The sequence below is a fragment of the Hemicordylus capensis genome, chromosome 4 (assembly GCF_027244095.1).
Source record: "Hemicordylus capensis ecotype Gifberg chromosome 4, rHemCap1.1.pri, whole genome shotgun sequence".
Taxonomy (NCBI): domain Eukaryota; kingdom Metazoa; phylum Chordata; class Lepidosauria; order Squamata; family Cordylidae; genus Hemicordylus; species Hemicordylus capensis.
In genome coordinates this window covers 140520318-140544833 of record NC_069660.1, presented here as the reverse complement: position 1 = coordinate 140544833, position 24516 = coordinate 140520318, and the positions used below count along the sequence as shown (strand labels likewise).

General features: G+C 41.6%; 1 protein-coding gene across 6 annotated transcripts in view; it reads right to left on the bottom strand.

Annotated features, from left to right (window-relative positions):
* Positions 1-24516, bottom strand: part of LOC128322193 (coagulation factor XIII B chain-like) — a 58993-nt gene that overhangs the window by 21629 nt on the left and 12848 nt on the right. For 2 of the 6 annotated variants that reach the window (XM_053242987.1, XM_053242989.1), the window contains 6 exons: positions 11125-11337; positions 10460-10627; positions 9501-9674; positions 3497-3568; positions 3163-3339; positions 2717-2887 (listed from right to left, as the gene is read on the bottom strand). In XM_053242987.1, coding sequence (XP_053098962.1) covers positions 2717-2887; positions 3163-3339; positions 3497-3568; positions 9501-9674; positions 10460-10627; positions 11125-11337 — 975 coding nt within the window. Of the gene's footprint in view, positions 1-2716; positions 2888-3162; positions 3340-3496; positions 3569-9500; positions 9675-10459; positions 10628-11124; positions 11338-20830; positions 21014-21298; positions 21761-24516 lie in introns of those variants that run through there. The other 4 variants (XM_053242990.1, XM_053242985.1, XM_053242986.1 and 1 more) reach the window with 4 other exon arrangements.

The following is a 24516-nucleotide window of genomic DNA, read 5'->3' as shown; positions in this document are numbered from 1 at the left end:
CTGTCTTTTTTCCCATTCCAAAGATTTTTTTTTTTTAATTAAAAAAAAACCTGTCCTCCAGCCCTCTGTGCCCATAATATATCAGTATTAATATTCTCTGTCCAGCAGCCTACAGGCTCTGAGCAGGGAGGAAGGCACAGACTCGAGCCTCCTCCCTGTGCCCATTTACCCCCACCCCCAACTGCAGCATTCTGAGGCCATGGCAAAAATTAACCCTAAACCCACTAAGCCTTTCACAGAGCACACACACACACAGGTATTCTATGCTTCTCACCTACATAATCTCAAGTCTAGGAGTATATATATTATGCAATTCAAATGCCTTGGATGGTTTGTTGTTGTTCCTGTATTTTGGGGACCTCGTCTGGATGGGCACAGGACAGCCTCTCTCTCTCTCTCTCTCTCTCTCTCTCTCTCTCTCTCTCTCTCTGGACTTCTTCCAATAAAGATTGGTTCATGTTGTGACTTCTAGCATCATCATCATTTTTATTCAGACTAGATTGCTTGCATCTACAATAGGTTGTGCTGGTGCCACAGGCATCTGTTCCAGAAATGTCAAAAAATGTGCCCCAAAAATGTGTGCTATTGTTGTCATCATCACTCTTTTACTTGAGTAGGTGGGGGGGGGCAAACCTCACTCTTCCACTGGCAGAATGTTGTTTTGCACTCTTCCTTACTTAACCCACTTTTATGTCTGGGTGCCACAGATGTAGCTGTGTCTGTTGCTTGTGGATGAAAAATGCTTGAGGGAGGGAGGGCAAGGCACATTTGATGCTGTTGTTGGCCCTAGTCTGCTGCATCTGTGATATCCCGCTTGCTTGCTTGCTTGTTGCTGGCTGCTGCTGTTACCCTACATTGGGAGGGCGGCACATGGGGCAGTGCATTTCATTGTTGTTGTTTCACACTGTTGTGTGCAGATCAATTGCATTTGGGGGGGGGACACAATGGAAGTGGTGAGTGTGTGACACAGTAGATGTGTGTGACCTTTGGAAACCTTGTTCTTTGCAAAGCTCTGCTGTTGTTGTTGATGTGTGCTCCATCCACCCTATGGGACAATGGGGACAGATAGTGCCCATTTCTGCCTGTGGGTGCCTCCTAGGAGTGTCACAGTGGGTTGGGTGGTAGTGCCCCAATGGGTGCCTGCTACCACCCAGATTTCAAAGGAATTTTGCAAAGGGCTGATTTTTAAATAATTTGTGAAATGTGCACATCTTTAAGTTTCCCCCCCATAGGGAATAATGAGGGTTTCAGCAGCCCCATAATCTCACTTGGGGGGCACTGGGGTGGCGCAGAGTGAGTGGTGGTGTACCATGGGGTACTGGGTTTTGTTGTTTCTGAGGTGTTCTGAGAGTAGTTTAGCAAATGAGAGTGGATTCATTGTTTGTTATTGAAATGAATCCACTCTCATTTGCTGCTAGACAATTTACACTCAGAATACCTCAGAAACAACAAAACCCAGTACCTTATGGGCTTGTGGGTATGGGGGTGGTTGGCACCCTATGTGCACTACACCACCATCGCTCTGGGACACCCTGGTGCCCCACAAGTGGAGTTATGGGGCTGCTGGAAACCCCATTATTCCCTATGGGGGAAAGCTTAAAGACTCACAAACCCCCTTTCTGCCCCAAATCTGCCCCAATGACATGCTGACTTCAAAAATTCTTAAAAAATCACCCCTTTGCCCAATTCCTTTGAAATCTGGGTGGTAGCATCCTTGCACCCATTGGACACTACCACCCACCACAACCCACCCTGGGACACCCTGGTGCCCTCCCCCGGGGAGTTCTAAATAAGGCTGCTGAAACCCCCATTATTCCTTATGGGGAAAATCTTAAAGATGCATAAACTTCAAAAAATTCTTTAAAAATCATCGCTTTGCCCAATTTCTTTGAAATTTGGATGGTAGATTCCACCCATTGGGCACTACCCCCCCCCCCCCATTTTGGCCCTGGTACCCTTTCTTCAATCTGAATCAATTCAGATACGGATTCAGAAAATTTAGGTTCAAATTGAATCTGGGGTGATTCAGGGGGGTCAGATTCAGACCGAAAACAAATTGGGGGTGTTTCAATTTGAGTACAAATCAAAATGAAAAAAATCAATTTGTGCACATCCCTAGTAAACAGTAGTCCCCCAGTGGACGCCTGGCCAATTTCCCGTGGACCATTGAACAAGTGCTGATTGTCAAGCTTCCTGCAAATAATACTGGATGAGATGGGCCTTGGTCTGATCCAGCAAAGCACTTTTATATTCTTAAGCAGAGCAAATATGCTCTTTTGTTGCTTTGGATATTTAACACACATTAGTCAACCTTGGCAATTCTGGTTTTAAAAAATAGAACAGGCAAGACTAAAGTACGTCCCGCTCTGCTCCAGCCCAGGTCACCACAACTGATGACTGAGCAAGTCAAAGACAGTCCACCAGCCATGTACTGTGGCCTGCCAAGTGCTTATCACCCCTCCCCCTGTTTTTGCACTCAGGCAGCAAAATAAGAGGTTTTGCTCTTATCTCATGGGATGTATATGACCTGATGAATCACAGGTTGTGCAGGCATGTTGTAGCCATTACCAGCAAGCAGGTTGGTCACTTCCTAGAGAGAGGCATGCAAAATTAGTCAAAGTGTAAAATTTAGCACGTATCTTCAGTATAAGAAAGGGTTCCAAGGGCATCACCATTAGTAGGATACTTTAAAATATGGGGAGGGAGACCCAAATACCTTGACATTTTGGTAATTCTGTCCATTGTTTGTTACGACATGTTGCTGCTGGAGGTCCAAAAAGACTCTGACCCAGGGAACAGCGAAAGCGCACTGTCTCCAAAGGCAAATACTTTTCCTTTCGTCGACCAGAAAGATTAGCATTAGTAACTGGAGGAGAACAAGCTACATCTAAAATGAAAGACAAAACAATCCCTGTAAATGCCTCCAAATCATAGTTCAGTTTCACATAGCAGTGCATATCAACTGATTCAATTAAGAATTAAAAGTGAATATGTTTGTAACCAAGTCTTTCTGAACTCTACACCACTGTGCTTTCATCAAGGAGGTGCAGAACTTTGTGTCATATTTCACAATTTCAGAATGGACAAAAGAAGTTGTGAAAAGTGGTCACTGTTGTGATCTATAATGATCTGGAATTAATCCTTCAACAAAGGAACTCCTACCTTCACACACTGGTGGTTTTGACCACATTTTATTTACACATATAATGGTGGCCGATCCAGACATCTCAAAACCTTCATGGCACTGGTACTGCACATGCTGATTGGGCAGGTAAAGCGCTTCTGGACCATTGAGAATATCAGCATTATCAACTGTAGGGGGCTCTCTGCAGGTTGCATCTACATGGGGTAACATTGCAGACAAATAAGGGCTTTGACAAGTTTTGCCTTCTCGCTCTGCAAAATACTCACACACAAATCTGCTCCTGTGCGTTTCCCACACTACGAGATTTGCAATGTAAATCATTCCCCACAAAACGAGAGGGGAGTTGCTGACCTGACAGAATTTTATTTTTTTTAAACCAATTTCTCAGTGCATCTGCGCAAATCCGCCAGGAGGGGGAAGCACCTTTCAAAAAAAAAAAAAAGCGTGTTGTCAATGCAGGCTAGTGCAAGATAAGCAAAGATAATTTTTTAAAAAAAATCAATTGGTTGAGAGGGAGGGAGGCGGCGGAGAGGAGGCGAGCAGCAGTCTGAAGACGCAGGTGTGCGGGCACAGTTTCAGTGTACAAGGATTTACAAACCCCTGTTTTGATTGGAAATTATCTGAGCAACCACATTGCCCGACATGCCTGTGTCAGTGTGGTCACAGGCAGCCAGACTCAAGCAAGCCCCAATGAGATGGCACCTAGGGACGCAGAAGACCTGCTCTCAGACCCACCAAACCTTATTGAGGACCAGCCACTAGCATCACTCTCAAGTACCAGTGATGCCATGCAAAAGGAACAACTGGTGCCCAGAGTTAACTCAAAGACCAATCCTGTATCGGGACAAGAGGATCTTACTGTTCAGATCTTGCTGAATTGGGGAGCAGAGGAACTCAGTGCAGCCAGCCCAGAAAATGCTTGTGAGGTCTGCTCGGGAAGCAAAGAATTGTGGTCCTCTGGAATAAGCAACTCCTGGGCATATGAGTATTAGTACCATTGGCCTGTCTTGTGAAGAAGGGGATGAAAGTCAGCCAAGATGCATCCATGATCCAGAGGGGTGTCCTGAATCTGTGGTGTGCCAGGCAGCCCCCGAGCTGCTTGAAAAGGGTAGTGTGACTCCAAACCCCAAGGAAAGAAGCACCTGGGATTATCAAGAATTTGCTGCTCTGCTAAAAAAGCCAACTTGTTTTATATTTGCTTGCTAATGCCTGTGTATACGTGTTAAAGAATTTTGTGTGACTAACCATTTTGGCACTCCGTGTATGCTCAAGTTAACTTTTTTCTACAATACTAGTCTGCTTGCTTAAGTTTTCTTTCTTTCTTCCAGAATCTCTGCGTGAATGCCCGAGGGCCTCGTTGCTTACCACCACCCAAAGATTCTGGAAATGGACAATGACTTTTACTTTTGATGAGCCTTGATCAAAGACAGTCTAATTTTGTAGGGGCCTGAACATGAAAACCTTTAAACTCCAACCCTCAGTTTTGGAGTCAGATAGCTATGTCTCTTGTTAGGGCTTTTCAGCCAAGAAGATTTTAGAACATTGTACTTTTGAAAATTTGTTGTTGCTTTTCTTGATTCATCTACATTTTCTGTGCTATATGGACCTTTTCTTTGTTCGGTGTTTCTTTGCTCACTTATATATTAAATTTATGGACCGTTGTTTTGAAAGAATTTGCAGCTCCACACCATGTGTATGTTTTGTATTCCTAGTGATTGCTAAATTGTAGCTAGTTGGTGTTTATGTATATAGTATTTGAGGTAGTGGACCAAGGTGGTTAGAAAGACGTTGAGTTTCCTGTTCAGATCAATGGTCGTGTTCAGAAGAGAACAGCGCCTAGATCTGAAGCTGAGGGGAGAGAAATATGACAAACGCAGATGCAGACCTCCATCATCTTGGTCCAACAGATGCCCTCCGTTCATCAATTCCTTAATCTTGTCTGACACAGGAGATAGGGCCACTTTGCATTTCACTACCCAGAGGGGAGGAAATTAGAATACTCTTTGAACTACAGACAGGTGTGAGACCCACAGTCTGAGTCATCTTATTTATTTATTATTTCTCTGTGTAAACCACTTTGGAAACTTTTGTTGAAAAGCAGGAGATATATATATATATATATATAGAGAGAGAGAGAGAGAGAGAGAGAGAGAGAGAGAGAGAGAGAGAGAGAGAGAGAGAGAGAGTTGTTGTTGTTGTTGTTGTTGTTGTTGAGCCCAGCTCGCCCCCTCCCTCATGGCTGTAAAGCTGGAGGACAAAGGCCAGTTAGTAAATGCTTTTGTATTTTCTTTTGAATTCCTGTGTGCCTTTCTTTACTTTCCCCCCAATTCCTTATTCTGTGCACACCATGTCTCCGGCTCCAGAAAGACTCACTGTGATCACGTTGCCATCTCTGCAAAGAGGAGCGCCACTGCCATTTTTAAGTTTTTATGGACTAGAGGTGGCCAATACCCTCCAGCAGTGCTTAAGTTATTTGAGGCCAAGCCGCTGGCACAACTCCCCTATGGTTCCCCCCAGTGGGCCCCTCCGATATTATCATGTTAGAGCTAGTCCAGTCCAATTTCTTAAGAGCAGCTCCTCAAGTGTCATGCTGCGTCACCCTATGCCTGGAAACAGGTACGCTATACGTTGAGGCCAGAATCTAGATGGCTGTTCTTAACCACTGGCTTAAATTATCCCTTAGCCCACAGGGCCTGGCCCTACTGGCCCTACAGGTCAAATTTCAATCTTCATGGAAAGGGGCCATCTGGACTAAAGGGGCATTATTTGGATATTCCCCTCCTCTCCTACTTGCAGCCGGCAGAGGGGTACACCCTTGTGAAAAAATGCTATCATACAGGTGAAACTCGGAAAATTAGAATATCGTGCAAAAGTCCATTAATTTCAGTAATGCAAATTAAAAGGTGAAACTGATATATGAGACAGACGCATTACATGCAAAGTGAGATAAGTCAAGCCTTAATTTGTTATAATTGTGATGATCATGGCGTACAGCTCATGAAAACCCCAAATCCACAATCCCAGAAAATTAGAATATTACATGGAACCAAGAAGACAAGGATTGTAGAATAGAACAATATCGGACCTCTGAAAAGTATAAGCATGCATATGTATTCAGTACTTGGTTTGGGCCCCTTTTGCAGCAATTACTGCCTCAATGCGGCGTGGCATGGATGCTATCAGCCTGTGGCACTGATGAGGTGTTATGGAAGACCAGGATGCTTCATTAGCGGCCTTCAGCTCTTCTGCATTGTTTGGTCTCATGTCTCTCATCCTTCTCTTGGCAATGCCCCATAGATTCTCTATGGGGTCAGGTCAGGCGAGTTTGCTGGCCAATCAAGCACAGTACACTGTATACTTTTCGGAGGTCCGATATTGTTCTATTCTACCATCCTTGTCTTCTTGGTTCCATGTAATATTCTAATTTTCTGAGATTGTGGATTTGGGGTTTTCATGAGCTGTACGCCATGATCATCACAATTATAACAAATTAAGGCTTGACTTATCTCGCGTTGCATGTAATGCGTCTGTCTCATATATCAGTTTCACCTTTTAATTTGCATTACTGAAATTAATGGACTTTTGCACGATATTCTAATTTTCCGAGTTTCACCTGTAATCTTCAGCTCATCTAGGAAGATATGTGCCTTTAAATCTCAACAGGGGAGGGGGGCATCTGTGGACCTGACCCTAAAAGCAGACACATCAAAGCAGACAAGCACCCATGAGTGCATAGTTTGGTCAGGTTTCATTAATGGCACCACACAGCATCTTAACTCTTTTAGAGCATACAAGTAGTTCAAGGACAGGAAAAACTGCCCATGTTATGCTGGCTAGAGATCAGGATTTGGTGACAAGCTCTGGATCTGTTATGTCAAGGGGGTCCCATAAAAGCAGTCCAGCATCCATGAGGGCAGCGATTGGTCTGCTTCATTTGTAAGTTTTATTCATGAAAACACTCTGCATCTGCCACATTTTCTAGCATTCAAGTACTTGGGCAGCAAAAAATAACTGCCTACATTGAACTGAAATCACACCTCCTATAGCATCATGGGATCACACTGAGCAGTCTTATTGTGAGCTCTTGAGCTAAGCTGGTAGCTAATCTTGCATTTCCTCTGGCAGAATGTTTGTATATGTAAACCTTGAAAGCAGAGGCAAATTTGCTTTTTTCCTTTTAAACACATTTCCATTTAAACAGGGTTGAAATGTCTTCTCTGCTTTCTCCAAACATTCTATAACCTGTGTTGTCTCCTGTGGCCAGGCAGGGACTGTTCCCCAATCCCCACCCCAAACAATGCCCCCTTAAGTGCTCACAGATTTCACATAGATAGAGGGGAGTAATGACTATACGGAGGACAATGGGCAGCCTCCCTGGGAACGAAAGAAAATGCCCTATACTGTATACTCTGCTAAACATTGGAGATGAATGTCAGGACCAGATAGACCTCCATGTGTGGAGGCCATTTGATGGCCATGCAAACGGCCTCCGCCAGCTGAGTGGTGGAGCTGATCCTCCACCGCAGCTGGTGCTGGGTGACCCACCGCTGCAGGGGAGAGCTCTCAGGTGCAGAGGTTTGGGATGTAAGCACCTTCTAATTTACATGCAAAGGTGCCTCCTGCCATCCCGCCCCGGCAGTGCCCACACCAGCTGCCACTGAGCAAAGAGGGAGGGCTGGCTGGGGATAAGAGAGGGGCTCACAGATCTCCTGATTCCTGCAATGGCCCATCAGGCTGGTTGTGAATGCCCCAACATGCACATAGCAATAGCAATAGCAATAGCACTTACATTTATATACTGCTCTATAGCCGAAGCTCTCTAAGCGGTTTACAATGATTTAGCATATTGCCCCCAACATGTCGGGAAGCGGGAGACAGGGCTCCATTGCACCTCATGTGGGCTTGTCTCCATGGGAGTCTGGCTCATGGCCTAACAAGAGAATTTTAAAAGACACACAGACGAGGAAGCATTTTTTTTTTAAATGGCTGAACATCAAGCAGTTCAACATACAAAGCACTAGCAGGAGTCACAATAGCCAGTCTCTACAATGTACTAGAAAGCACAAAAAGAATTATGTCTGTATCTGCCAATGGCAGCAACAGTGACATCTGCAATCCATTGGAAAGAGTCAAAAGGACAGTGCAAGACAGGGCACTAGAAAGCTGGAAACTGATCAAGTTGGTCAAATGGACAGCATATTTGAAAGACAGTCATAACTTTGGAGCTGCATGTGAAATATGGAAATTTATAATTAAACAATTAGCAAAATTGTTGAAGATAAAGTGATGAAAGTAGTATGGAATATTCTAATTTAAAGTGAGCTGTAGAGATTAGTTGGAGGGCTGTATAAGTTCCTAATTATCTTGTCTTAAATAACTTGGGATGGTATCTATGCAGCTGCCTACATTTATGCCTATATTAGATTTACATGGATGCCTACTTACACTGTTATGTATGTTTATATTTATGCTTAAAATATATTAGTGTGTGCCATCAAGTCAATGTCGACTCCTGGTGACCACAGAGCCCTGTGGTTTTTCTTTGGTAGAATACAGGAGGGGTTTACCATTGCTTCCTCCCACGCAGTATGAGGCGATGCCTTTCAGCATCTTCCTATATTGCTGCTGCCCGATACAGGATTTTCCCATAGTCTGGGAAACATACCAGCAGAGATTCAAACCGGCAACCTATAGCTTACTAATCAAGTCATTTCTCCGCTGCACCATTAGGTGGCTAACATTTATGCTTAAGTTTATGCGTATATTCATGTCAATATTTCTAAACAATATACTCATATATATAATTTGTTTATATTGATATTGATTTTGTCTGTTTATATTTATAACTGTTGGTATATATTTTTAATCCTATTCAATATCTTGGACATTTATATTGTCCTTTTTCTGAGGTTTTTATCAGGATTTTTTGCGTGGTTTGTCTCTTTTGAACAGTGTGTGGCAGTTGATTAATATATAGATAATCATGTTTCTAATGAAAGAGCAAATGCAACACATAGGTTGGAAATGGATTGTTGTATTTCATTTTGACTTTTAAATTGTGTATTATAACTAATACAAATAAAAAGTGAAAAAGGATCATGTTAGGCTTGTTTACTTACTTTACTGAGGATTCGTTTCTCTTGCTTACTTGTATTATTTGGCTATAATTCAGCCATAGTTAAGTACTAAATCCCATAGATTTCAGTGGAGGAGGGGTTAAACTCTCCTACAGAGAGGTGCTCAGCAAGGAAGCCAGCCATCCCTCTTGCTATTCAACACAGCTATTGAACTGTTCTCTTTCAAAAGTAAGGAATCAGTTTAGTGACTGTTGTCCAATCAAAACATACAACTATACCTTCACAAGGAGAAGATTCTGTCCATTTTCCTCCTCGACATGTCATAGTCAGTGGTCCATCAGCAGCAAAACCTGGGTGACACTGGTAATTTACTGTTTCTCCAGAGTGATAGGTTACTTTAATTCTCTCAAGAGCAGAACCATGAACTATGGGAGGTGGTCCACAAGTATTTTCTGATAAAATATAAACATGATAAAAATATAAACATGAAAACAACTTTCAGACAAGTCACAATATCCAATCCAGAATCTCTCCTCCCCAAACTGAACAAAGTTGCACATCAAATATTGAGCCTTTAAATAAAGATAGATAAGGCAAGTAGCAAGCAGTACTGGAGAACACATTGGCTAGAGGGGCCAAAATTAGACTTATCCAGAACAACACACATCATGATCTAGAGACAGAACAACATCGTCTCCAGCATTTCACCAATTTAAACAGGGACCTGCCTGTGAATGTGTGGGGCATGGCCAACTAACTTGGGAGGTGTGTCATACCATTCACAAGTGTGTCACAAATGGAAAGCAGTAATAAAATGCATGCAGCCCAGATTATTCCACATTACCAAAGCACATGAGCCAAACCACAATAATAATTTTAAATGAATACAGAAGAAATTCAGTATTTTGAGTCATAGTACCATTTAGAAAAAGAAAACCATGTTCCAGGATGCACTCTTAGTTCATGTGGAGTAATGGTAAGAACTACCAAGCATGCCTGGCCATGCCTTGTCTGAGTAGGTATCCGACAAAGTGCCCCTGATTCTACTGCAGTGTCTTGAAGTTCTGAGGGAGATATGCAGGATTTCCTTGGAATAGGAGTCTATATGGAAATGAGACAGCGTTGGAAAACCACTGCTGTGGACCATCTCAAAATGTACCTCAAAACACAGAGAGGGCAAAGAGTCAAATCAACCTGTCATTTTCCAACCATGGTAAGACTTGTAAATTCAACTTACGACTACACTTTGGCGAAGGTGACCATCCATTCCTTGTGCATTTGACTGTATTTTGATCTAACTGGAATCCATTGTCACATATAAGTTGAATCAGATCCCCATCTTGGTACACATTCCTTAGAGGTATGAAAGCACCATTAGCCACTCTGGGAGGATGACATGTAATTTCTAGGGAGAATGTGGCAAATATGTTACTCACAAGAAGCAGAAACAGAACAGCCCTCACATTATGGGTATTACTTTCTCTCTGCATCAAAAGCAGCAAAATTAGTATTGTTATTTAGATAGCATCATCTGTGTATGGGGCTTTATATTTTACAGAAGACAGGTCTTTCCCCAAAAGAGTTTACATCCTACATTTCATCAGAAGGAGGGGAGTGGGGGAAAGAGATGCTTTCTCTCTGCATCGAAAGCAGCAAAATTATTATTGTTATTTAGATAGCATCATCTGTGTATGGGGCACTTTACAGAATAAGACAAGGCTTTCCCCCCCAAAGAGTTCATCAGAGAGAGGAGATGGGGGAAAGAGTTAAGGGTCACAATGCCACAGAGGGGGAGGGAGGGGTGAGGGAATTGACTCATGAGAGTCAATGAGGACTTGACCTTCCAATATCAGGGATGAAAAGCAAATGTTTAAATTTTCACTTCAGGCCTTCTCAAATTACCTTTGCATTCAGGATACAAAACTGACCCGCCATTGCACTGAATTATAAAAGCAGATTGGGAAAGATGTGTTGCAGGGACATATCCTGATTTACAGCCAACCTCAACAGAATCACCATGTGGAAGGTGCAGATTTGCAGATGTAGTCTCAGGTGGACTCCCTTTTACCTCTAGCTTCTGGCGTTCTATGTCTGCCATTGAGATTGTACAGGGCTCTGCAGTGAAAAAGAAAACGAAAGCTGTTAAGGAAGAAAGAAACAATACCCTTGTTGAGATTCACTGCACTGCCTTTTTGGAGAAGTGAAATAATGTAATGGTAAGTTCACATGATTACTGCATATGTTAGCGGTCATACAAATCATATTGGTTTTAAATTCTGGTTATATGACACTGACAGTTTATTTTTATTATTTATATTTACTGTCTTTTGCCCTAAGACCCCAAGGTGGTTAATGATAAGATAAAAACAATAAATAAATTAAAACAATAATAAAATTTCAATAAACGCAATCTAAAAAATAAAACACACATAGCTACAACTTAAAAAGAGAACAGGGGAAACTCATTGGCCAAAACCCTGGATAAAAAAAGAGTCATTTTCATTTTGTATTTTTATCTTTTCACAGCTTTGTTCAGCTATTTTATCCCTTGCTAGCTGGGCAAAGAGGCACCTTTTACCATGGTGATTCTCTTTATTTAGCAGGGGGAGAGTAACTGGCCCTATCCACCCCCAGCACAGTACCTCCAGTGACTGTTTCTGGTGTCTATCTTATATATTTTTTAGAATGTGAGCCCTTTGGGGACAGGGAGCCATCTTATTTGTTTGTTATCTCTCTGTGTAAACCGCCCTGAGCCATTTTTGGAAGGGCAGTATAGAAATCGAATTAATAATAATAATAATAATAATAATAATAATAATAATTTTCCTTGTAAGGGCTGGGAGAGATGGAGCTATGCATTATAATACAAAAACTATACTAAAGCTGTACATAAATGCTAATAATACTGTACTTAAATACTAATAAATATTCCAGGATATTAGCATTGGAAATTCTAATTGCCGGAATTAAAGCAGTGATAATTGGAATTTATGCCCGAAATGAAAAGAAAGTTGAATTTTATAACTATTTGGATCAAAAGATGGCGGAGTTATCGAATGTCAATTTGATTATATTGGGAGACTTTAATGGAGTTGTTTCAACATCTTTGGATAGAAAACCCGACATTTCGGATAGGAATTTACAAGGTAAACTTCCTAAAGTATTTTTTGACTTAGTAGAACACATGGATCTTTATGATTTGTGGAGAATTAAAAACTCTACTGCAAAAGAATATACCTACTTCTCTGAAAGATATCAATCACATTCAAGGATAGATATGGTTTGGACATCTAAAGCTATTACACCATATATGGGAAGGATGGATATTTTACCTAGGACTTTTTCAGATCATAACCCAATTTGTTTTACTTGGAAGAAGAAAACAATGACCTCGTTTCGCTGGAGATTGAATGAATACCTCTTGAAAAAAACAGACGTTATGGAGAAAGCTAAAAAGAAATTAAAGGACTATTTTGAATTGAATTTAAATCAGGGAATGGACAATAAAATCGTTTGGGATGCAAGTAAAGCAGTTATGAGAGGTTTCTTCATACAGCAAAATTCATACTTTAAAAAGCAAAGAGGACTGAAAAAAGAGACATTATTGATGCAGATCTCCAAAAAGGAAAGGGAATTATTATGGACCAAAGATAAGAAGACGGTCATACAAGCTATCAAAATGCTCCAAGAACAACTTTCTATGTTGATAGTCAATGAATTAGAACGGAATTTGAAATATGTCAAGCAAAGGACATTTGAGTTTGCAAACAAACCAGGCAAGTTGTTAGCTTGGAAAATTAGATCTGAGAAGAAGAAAAATTATATATCCAAAATATTTACAAAAAATGGGCTCTCTTATGATGGAAAAGAAATAAGAGCGGAATTTTTAAAATATTATTCAAAATTATATAAAGGGAAAATAGTTGAAGATAAAAAAATTGAGCAGTTCCTCAGGACCAAAAATATTCCAAAACTTACTAAGGAACAAATAGAAATTATGAATGCTCCGATAACAGCTATGGAAGTAATCGAAGTAATAAATCAAGCCAAGCTCAACAAGGCCCCCGGGCCTGATGGACTATCAGCTTTATACTATAAGTCATTTAAAGATCAAATCTTACAACCTCTTCAATGGACTATGAATGATATTTTACAAAAAGGGACTATGCCGGATTCGTGGAAATATGCAAATATTGTAGTAATCCCAAAACCAGACCAAGACTTAATGTTAGTTAAAAACTATAGACCAATTTCACTCTTAAATAATGATTATAAACTTTTTGCTGCTATTTTGGCAAGAAGAATGAGGGTTATACTGAGGCATTTTATCCATGAAGACCAAGCTGGTTTTTTACCAAAGAGACAATTGAGAGACAATGTCAGAACAGTCTTGAACGTTCTGGAGTATTATGAAAAACATAATGATAAACAGATGGCGATGATTTTTTTGGATGCAGAGAAAGCTTTTGATAATATTTCGTGGCAATTTTTGTGGAGACTATTAGAGGTAATGATTGCTGGCAATAATTTTATTAGGGCAATTAAGACAATTTATTCGGAGCAATATGCTAAGATTATTGTAAATGGGGAATTATCAGACAATTGTGTAATACAAAAAGGAACAAGACAAGGATATCCACTTTCCCCATTGCTTTTTATATTGGTTCTAGAAGTGCTTTGTAGAGGTATCAGAGAAGATGACAAATTACATGGTCCCAAAATTGGGAAACAGGATTATAAACTGAGAGCCTTTGCAGATGATGTTGTGCTGTTTCTAGAAAATCCAATGGATAAGATCGAAAGACTCTTGGATAAAATACAACAATTTGGTCAACTGGCTGGATTTTATATAAATAAGACCAAGACTAAGGTTTTAACTAAAAATATGGACCAGAAAACTGAAGACAGATTCTCTCAAATAAGTGAGCTGAAAGTGGAGAAGAAAGTTAAATATCTGGGGGTTTGGTTATCAAATAACAACTCCCTGTTGTTTATAAATAACTATGTCAAAATATGGAATTCAGTGAAAACTGATCTAGAAAGATGGTCCAAAATGAATCTCTCTTTAATGGGAAGAATTTCAAGGGTGAAAATGAATGTCTTGCCCAAAATGTTGTTTCTCTTTCAGACTATTCCCATAATTAACACCTTAACTTGTTTTAAGCAATGGCAGTAGGACAAAACTAAGTTTGTTTGGCAGGGGAAAAGACCAAGAATTAATTTTAAGAATTTAACAGATGCAAAGGAAAGGGGTGGTCTTACCTTGCCAGACTTAAGGTTGTACTTTGATGCTGTTTGTTTGACATGGTTAAAAGAATGGATAACGCTAAGAAACCCTAGAATTCTTGATTTAGAAGGATTTAACAGAAGGTTTGGTTGGCATGCGTATTTATGGTATGAAAAAAGTAAAATACATAAAGATTTTTTGAACCATTATGTGAGAAGGAGTTTAATGAAGGTGTGGTTAAAATATAAAAATTGGTTCGAACCTAAAACTCCATTATGGGTATCTCCAATTGAAGCTTTATCATGTAAAGAAGTAAATATGCAAACAGGTTGGGGCACCTATAGGGATTTGGTACATTTTCACAAAAAGGAATGTAAGTTTAAAAGTTTAACTGAAATACAAGAAAAAGTTAGAGATTGGTTTCAGTATCATCAGTTAAATGAGATGTATAAGAAGGACCTTAAAGTTGGATTTGAGGAGCAGATTTCAAATTTGGAGAAGGAATTATGTCAAAATGATGAAAAATTAGTTTCTAAAATGTATAAACTGTTGCTTCTGGAGGAGACAAGAGAGGAAGTGGTTAAAATGACTATGATAAAATGGGCTCAAGATGCGGGGCGTAATATAGAAATGGCAGCCTGGGAAAAGTTATGGAAAAAGGATTTAAAATTTACTGCATGTTATGCTATCAAAGAAAACTATTATAAAATGATGTATAGATGGTATCTGACACCAAAAAAAATGGCATTAATGTATAAAAATGTTTCAAACAAATGTTGGAAGTGCGGACATTTTGAAGGCACATTTTTTCACATGTGGTGGACCTGTGGGAAGGCTAAAGCCTATTGGGATATGATATATAATGAACTAAAGAAAATATTTAAAATGACATTTCCTAAGAAGCCAGCTAGAATTATATATGCACAGAAATGGAAGTCTTGTGAACTGCCTTCAAAAGAAGACTGGCTGATAAAAATTTTGGAATATGCGGAGATGGCAAAACTTACAGCACTATTAAGAGATCAAAACTTGGAATGTTTTAAAGAAGATTGGAAACCATTCTTGTTGTATCTGAAAAATTACTTCCCTACTATGGACTTGACAGCAGGGTTTGAAATTTAGTACAAATCGCAGGTTGGTTAGATTAATTATGTTTGTAAGGGTTTGAACTTATGTTTTGAATTATTATTATAGCAAGGGTAAATTTTATAGTTGATGAATCACGAAGAAATGTGAGCGGGAAGTCCATCTTTTATGTGTGTATTTGTAATGAATGATAATATTGCCATTGTTAAAATTAATAAAAAATGAATTTGGGGGGAAAAATATTCCAGTGTCCACAGAGCGAAAGTCCATGATAAGGTAGAAAAATCCGTCCACTACTGGAAAAGAGTTGAAATAGTGAAGCCCATCGCAAGAATGCCCAAAATAGAAATTTATGTACAGCTTTAGTATAGTTTTTGTATTATAACTGCTTATATTCCCATATATTTTGGTTTACCGTTAATTATGGCTCTTACTTTTATATTGATTGCATTTGATTTTCCAAATTGTATATATGAATTGTGATTTAGTATCTATATAAATTTTGAGTATGGTTAATATGTTTGATATGGTTCATTAGTTTTCTACTGCATTTTTTTTCATTTCACACATTTTTTTCCTCATTTGTGGTTATTTTACTTGTTACCCTTTTGAATGCTAAGGTGGCATACCAGTTGTATAATGAGAAGCAGAGAGAGGACCAGAAAGTTTTGTTGCAGAGGTGTTGCCGGCACTGCTATTCTGTGGGGTCCCAGGAGCCTCTCTGCTTATGTCTGAGACCACAAGATTATGGTTCTCACTCTTAATGCTCAGGAGCCGCACAGGATTGTGAGCTCTCCATTTGTTGGCATATGGGGACCAGTCACTTAGCAAGCAGTGAGACGCACCCAGGTTCATCAGCTTCAAGCGAATCGAAAGGGGATTAGGGTCATGCCTCTCATGTTTGGGAGTGGCTAAGTAGACTCCGGAGTTAACTTTCATGTGAGCCTCCGCTCAAGGTCTTCCTGTCCTAAGACTGACCCTTTACTTACCTTCCTCTGCAGTTGCCTCAAACAAGCTAATGATAATCACCTCAGCCGAAACACAAATAAGGCTTTGTGAAGCGAGTCCCTTCCTCATCACAAAAGAACTAAGTGGGTCATGGGAGTTCAGAGGTACTCTCATTAAAATCACTGATTGGTTTACCAGGTTCTTCTGACCTAAGAGATACCATGCTTGCACATTCATTCAGTCCATTTACATACAGGTTGTTTATTCAAATCATTGTGTTGTATTCCAGCACAGCAAACACAGACAATGAATCCTTTTGAGGATTCCCTCGAATTGCCCTTCCCAGGAATGAAGAGCAAATGGAAGGCTGCCTCAAGATACATTTTGGGCTATAACTGCCCCTTGTTTCTTGAACCACTGTGCTTCATTTGGTTTCTACACCTGGGAGTCAGTGTCTGAACACTAGAGCTGGCACCTTCCATAACACCTGGCCGTGTCTTGCTCTACGTGCCAGTCATGCTTCCAACCTCCAGATTGGCCTTCTTGCTTGGCCTGATCTGCTCTGCACCCATCAATGCTACAAGGAGTTGGCTGCTTGAAAACCTTCTGGATTTACCCTGGCTTCCAAACCCCCAAGCTGCCTCTGGTTCTTCATCACCTGGTTCCATCCCTGAGGAAGGAAGTCCTTTGGTTGTGCCTGAGCCACAAGGGACCAATCACCATTAAAAGGAAGGGCAAGGTTGTATGATAATCCCTGTGTCCATCTGCGCTCCCTCTATCCCTGCTCTTTCTTTAATTCAAAAACTTGTTTCTGTAAAGCCTTCTTTTTCTAGCCATCCTGGAAATTATTTAAATTCGGACATTAAGCTAAAATGCCTCTTTGCGTTATCTGTAGGGATGTGCATGAACTGATTTTTCCATTTCAATTTGTACCTGAATCAAATCACCCCTAATTTATTTTGGGTCCGAATCTGCCCCCCCCCCATCACCGCAGATTTGATATGTACCCAAATTTTCAGAATCTGAATCCAAATCAATTTGGGGCAAAAAAATGTGTCCTGGGGGCATGTGTTTTGTTGTTCCTGAGGTATTCTTCTGAGAATAGTTTAGATTATATGGTAACAAATGAGAATGGATTCAATGTTTGTCATTGAATCCACTCTCATTTCCTACCAGAGAATCTATTCACAGAACACCTCAGAAACAACTAAACCCAGTGCCCCATGGGCTTGTGAGTCTGGGGGTGGTTGGCACCCTATGTGCACTACACTACCACTCAAACACAAACTTCAGAAATTCTTTAAAAATCACCCCTTTCACCAATTTCTTTGAAATCTGGTTGCTAGCAGGCACCCATTGGGGCACTACCACCTGACCCACTCTTCTGCCCCCCCCCCAAACCCTTTTCTGCCCCAAAGACATGCCAACTTCAAAAAATTTCTTTAAATCACCCTGTTGCCCAATTTATTTGAAATTTCGGTGGTGGCTTCCACCCATTGGGAATACCATACAACCCACTTTGGCCACCAAATGGAGGTCCAAATCTGTGAATGTTTCAGGTACAAATTTGGGGTGATTTGTTTTGTACGCGAATCTGGGCAACGGAGGAAAGGGGTGAATTGTTTTGTCTACAAATTACCCAAATCAGCCAGATTTGAGTACAAATCATTTTGTACCCGAATCATTTCGCACAGTCCTAGTTATCTGGTTAATCTTTGTAAGACATAGTAGTAATTTAGTAGTAATTATTTAGTAGTGATTATTTAGTAGTGATTATTTAGTAGTGATTTAGTAGTAATTATTTAGTAGTAATATTGTTTTAAACAACCTTCTTATTCTGCTGTACCCCTGAACCACAAATAAAACCTTACTTTATTTGTAAGGTTTAGCTGACACATTAACTCTCAGTTCATTTCCCTGGGATCAAAAGTTGATTCCACACAAATTTATTCTGACATGGAACCGCTCCACCCCAGGTCTCTAATTCCCCACACAAAGCCCAAATGCATTTTTGGGGTGTTTCACCAATCACCCCAGAGAGGTCCCATTAACAGAAGGAATAATAAATAATATTTATTATTCGTATAGTGCTTTTTCAAGAATTCAAAATATTTTACATAAATAGTCTCAGCAATACTGAACTAGCTCTGACAGACAAGTCAGAAATATTATCTCCATCGTGTAGGAGATGGAATTCCAGTGCATTGACCTTTTGCACCAACTATCCTAATGACCACTAGGGGCACTGGGAGTAAAAATAGTGAGTAAGGGTCTCCCTGACTGTTCTACCTGTCTGTACTCTATGACCCCTGATATAACTCCTCAGGTATTTCCTGTTGAGAGTCAGAATTCCTTCCTTTCCTCTTAGAGAGCAGATGGAAACATCTCTCTCTCTCTCTCTCTCTCTCTCTCTCTCTCTCTCTCTCTCTCTCTCCCTACCCATTCATTGAAGCTACTCCGAAGACCAGGGGAAATTGGGCTAAGGGAGCCTAGCCCAATTTCCCCTGGTCATCTGCTGCCACGGGAGCTGTGCGGCTCCTGGCAGCAAACTTGGGGGGGGAAAACCCACCTTAAATAAGGTTAGTGGAGTGAGTGCTCCACTAACCTCGTTTTGTTGATTGTGTGCTGCTGCAGCATGACTCCACACCACAGCAACACATGAGGAGACCCCCGCTGGGAAGCTGCAAGCAGCCTCCCAGGCTCAGGGTCTCTCCGGGATGCCCCTCACACTAGCATGGGGCATCCTGGAACTTCTGGGGGCCATGAGGCCCTCGACCTCCACTGCCCCTGCTGGCTCCGTGATGGGGCCGGCAATTGTGTGGGTGGCCAATCCGGCCACCTAGGGACGGCTCCCTGCCCATGTGCAGGGAGAGCAGTCTTTGTCCACTCTCCCCGCACAAGTCCTAATAATGGCACTTCACACATGTCATGTGAAGCGCCTCACTATGTAGCCTATAGATTGGGATTAGGTCTTTCCTATCTAAAAGTGTATTTCACCAATACATTCTTAGTATTTAGTTCTACAAGAATCTCCAAGTGATTTCTCTAAATACTGAAAAACTAAACTCTGAAAATTACTCTGTAAGTGCAGGGGGTAGCTTATTTAGCGTTCTGCTAATTGATCTGGAGGTAACAATTACAACCCCCAACACGTCATACAGAGAGAAGGATGATTTGCTCAAGGCAAAATGTGAGGCCTTGGAGTAAGTTCACTGTTTTATGTTGAATATTTAACAGCTTGAATTTTTCCTGTAAGCTACTGTGAGCTGTGCTAAGATGAGAATTATATAAAAAATAAGTATCTAAGTAAGAAAGAAAGTTCTGAGCTGGGGCTTCCTAGCCTATATTTTACTTGCTTACAGGTGAAACTTGGAAAATTAGAATATCGTGCAAAAGTCCATTAATTTCAGTAATGCAAATTAAAAGGTGAAACTGATATATGAGACAGACGCATTACATGCAAAGTGAGATAACTCAAGCCTTAATTTGTTTTAATTGTGATGATCCCATGATCGTACAGCTCATGAAAACTCCAAATCCACAATCTCAGAAAATTAGAATATTACATGGAACCAAGAAGACAAGGATTGTAGAATAGAACAATATTGGACCTCTGACAAGTATACAGTGTACTGTGCTTGATTGGCCAGCAAACTTGCCAGACCTGACCCCATAGAAAATCTATGGGGCATTGCCAAGAGAAGTATGAGAGACATGAGACCAAACAATGCAGAAGAGCTGAAGGCTGCTATTGAAGCATCCTGGTCTTCCATAACACTTCATCAGTGCCACAGGCTGATAGCATCCATGCCACGCCGCATTGAGGCAGTAATTGCTGCAAAAGGGGCCCAAACCAAGTACTGAATACATATGCATGCTTATACTTTTCAGAGGTCCGATATTGTTCTATTCTACAATCCTTGTCTTCTTGGTTCCATGTAATATTCTAATTTTCTGGGATTGTGGATTTGGGGTTTTCATGAGCTGTACGCCATGATCATCACAATTATAACAAATTAAGGCTTGACTTATCTCGCGTTGCATGTAATGCGTCTGTCTCATATATCAGTTTCACCTTTTAATTTGCATTACTGAAATTAATGGACTTTTGCACGATATTCTAATTTTCCGAGTTTCACCTGTAGTTCTAACACTGCCCTAGGGAAGATCAATGGTATAGACTTGCATCAAAAGGGCTCCAGATAAATGAGAACTGTGAGCTGATTGAAACGATCCCCTGGGCAAGTCAAAGGAAGCTCCAAAGAAAAGAATGCAATGCATTTGTTCCTGTCATCTTTAAAATATGACTTATATGAACTATATAACCATTTCCTTTTCCCCCCTTACCTAGGCAAACAGGTATTTTGGTCCAGTTTCCATTGTCGCAAAATGATCTGTTATGTCCTTCTATGGCATAATATTGTTGGCATTTGAATTCTACCCAAGAGCCAGATGTGTACTGTTTCTGATATAAGGTAATAATGTCTCCATTCCGAATGGTAGGTGGAAGACTGCAGTTCTTTCCTCTTTCTAATGAGCAACGAAACAATAAGAAAGATGCCTCAGCCATCCAATCAGAGCTTTGATAGTGCACTTGTATATTTCTAGAATGATGTTACAGAAGCAAATGAGAATTTTAAATGTGGTTTAAAGAGCACAGGTCAGAGTTCCTGACATCAAATGAACTTGGCCACTTTGGACTAGGCGAAGCAAGAAATATCTTTATACTAGCTTAACCTGCATAGAGTAGTACTTGATTACTCCCCTCACCCCCGCCACACACACCCCTCACCTCAGAGATCTCCCCACCCTCACCTGAGCTGCACTCCTGCTCCTGCTCCTCCTCCATCCCATTGCTTCCATCCCCCTCAACTCTCTTGGTCACTCCTACATCCCTTTACTCCATCCCCCTCCCCTCTCTTGATCATGGCTACAGCTATTGGCCAAGCTGCAGCCTCTTATCACCAGAGACTTCCCCACCTGAGCCCCACTCCTGCTCCTCCCCACAGGAGCAGCAGCAGCAGCAGCAGCAGCAGCAGTGGTTGACCGGGCCCTTCCTTACTGCCGCCACCGCCATAGCCACTCATTCCCCTCAGGCCTCTGACAGGCCTGGGTCCATCCCTTACCTGCCTGCCTCCCTCTGACAATGGCCTTAGTAGCCCCAAACATCAGCAGTGGTTGACTGGACCCTTCCTTGCTGCCAGTGCCACCATGGCTGCTCATTCCCCTCAGGCTGCTGACCGGCTTGGGCCCGTCCCTCACCCTTCCTTCTGTCTCTCTTCCCCTCCCTTCTTTCTCTCTCTTTCTCTCTGTCATGCCCTCGCTCTCAGATAGCAAGGAGGAAGGGGAAGCTGACAGCCTTTCAGCCGATGCAGGGGTGCCTGAGGGGCAGAGCCCAGCTGTCAGTTCCCAAGAGATGGCTGAGGCAGGTCCGGCTGATGTTTCAGAGCAGGCACAGCAGTCTGAGGCAGCAGAGACAGTGACGGACAAATCAGAAGAAGAGCTGTGCAGGCAACCCCCACTGACAACAGAGGCATGTCACAAGACAAAAAACACAGCTGGAAACTATCAGGAGAAGTAAACACCCCTTGCAGAGGGCTGATAAGCCTTGAATCCCTGCCAGCTGAGAGTTATCAGCTTGGACTATCAAGCACATCAAAAGCTTTTGGTTAGCTGCTGGAAGACAATGTTTGTCAACCCTAGTGTCGACAGCTTTCAGCCCAAGCCTTATATAGAGAACTATTCCTGAGCCGTGTTTCGCTTCTGCAGCCCAGTTGTATTGTGGACTATCTTCCTGGACTTCCCTTCTGAGTGGCCAGATTGCTGACACTCTCTCTTTCTCTTTCCACCACTCGCTCTTCTCCACTCTTTCTTCCCCTCCCTTCATGTTCCCTCCCTCCCTGACTTAACAGATCTTGTTCATCTTGTTTCCTCATCTAATTCATACAATGGCAGCCTCCTTCTCCTGATGGGGCTCTTTCCTCCCTCATGACCCCTCTCTTTGCAGACCCCTGCCTGATATATATATATATTCCTCTCCTCTACAATCAAGAGCATCTTCCGACCAGTAACAGTTGCATTCCAACTGACCTTAACCATCACAGGCTCCTCCTCCTTATCTGCATATGGAATCCCCACTGCCCAATACCATGGTGCTTCTGCTCTCACAGGCTCCTTCTCCCTATCTGCATATGGAATCTCCACTGCCCAATCAGGTACTTCTGCTTGCAAACTCTTGTGAGAGCTGCCATGCATGGGATTAGCCACAGTATGCCTTAGAGAATTGAATATACTAGCTGATCCAGCACAGAGCAGCTGTGCACTCTGGGGCCAGCGTTTACCTCTCTCCCCCTTCTGCCCCAGTCTTCACTTCCTGACCATGGCTGGCCCATGCCGGGCCCAGCCGCCTCTCTTCTCCACTGCCACTTCTGCCCCCTTTCTTTCCCCCTTCCTGGGCCTTGCCTCTACAGCTGGGCTGGGCCCACTGCTGCCACTGCTTGCCTCCAGGGCCAGGCCAGGCCCACCGCCTCTGGCCTCCGGGGCTGGACCCGCGGCAGCGGCGACCAATCCTCCCGGGTGCGCCTCAGCTAATCAAGCACCTCCGCCCCCCAGCCAATCAGCTGGGCACCAGGGCGCATATTCCAAGGCACACCCAGGAGAATTAAATATATAGATAGATGGTTAAACGTCATTTCATGTTAGATTATGTGCTCCTTAGTGATAATGATCACATCACCCCTCACTTAACTACTGCAATTGTCTCCAGATCTCATCTATGAGCTTCTCAAATTGGGGTTTTCTGCTACAGTAAATAAGGGGTTGACTCAAATTCTCCCCTACAAATATTTCTGCTGTTCAATTATTTTCTGCTTTATTTACTGACTGACATCCAGACTAAGTTACTCCTAAGTCGTCAATATGAAGTAATTATTTAGAGTAACTCCTGAGTACTACTACTGAGTCTGGATATCAGTCACTATTCTATCCCAGTTATCATAAATTATTATTATTAAGAATATTTATAAACTGCTTTTCAACAAATACATTTTCAAAGCAGTTTTACACATTTCTTTGTTTGTTTAAAATATTTCTATTTTTTAAAAAAAATAGAAAACTTCCATCTCTGGCAACTTTATAAGAAAATGGTTCCTGCCCCAAAGCGTTCCCAATCACATTATAATTTATAAATGACTTTTGCAGCTTTTAAATAAATGCCTGTGTCATTTGTGGGTGGGGGGAGTGATGATATTATTTATCAAACCTTTCAGGCCCTGGTCTTGAAGGGTTTGTGAGCTTTATTTTGGCCAGGTCCATATCAGCTTGGCTTTATAGTATTATTTCTCACCACAGTACAGTAACCTCAAGCCAAGAATAAAGGACTATTCAAGACTGGAAGTCCTTTATTTGTGGTACTCTAGATCAGGAGTTAGCAGCAGAGGGAAGACTGGGATTTTACAATAGCTAGAGAGTGATCTGTAGTAATTCAGCAAGCATTTCAGACTCTCCATTGTTTGAAAATAGCAACAACAAAAAGCTCCCACCCCCTTGAATGAAATGAAAATAGCCTGAAGCAAAACCAGGAGTTAATTTCCCCACAAAAGGACTATGAGCTCATTTCTGGTTCTGGGGGGTGGGGGAGGGGAATCCTGAAATGAGCATGAGCCCAGGGGCACCCTGATCTTTAATTCTAAATTTATATCTACCACCAAAATTTATTATTGTCTTGGGTTGGTAGACCTCAGTGTTCAAGTAACAGCCTTCAGGCTTGAAGTCTGCCCATCCTGATGGGCCTCTGCCTGGGAAAATTTGAAATAGGGAAACACTTCAAGTCAATGGCAGTAACGTGGAAAGTAATCAATACAGCCATGTTAACTACTTCAATAATACATATCAAAATCTGAAGGTTTCATCACATGCTGCTTCCCCATATGATTGTCTTTTCATCAAGCATGGGCAGGATCTATCAATGAGGGATAAGACAGTGTAGAGTGAAGTGGAAATCCATTCCACACAGGGATGTCATGCAGACAGGA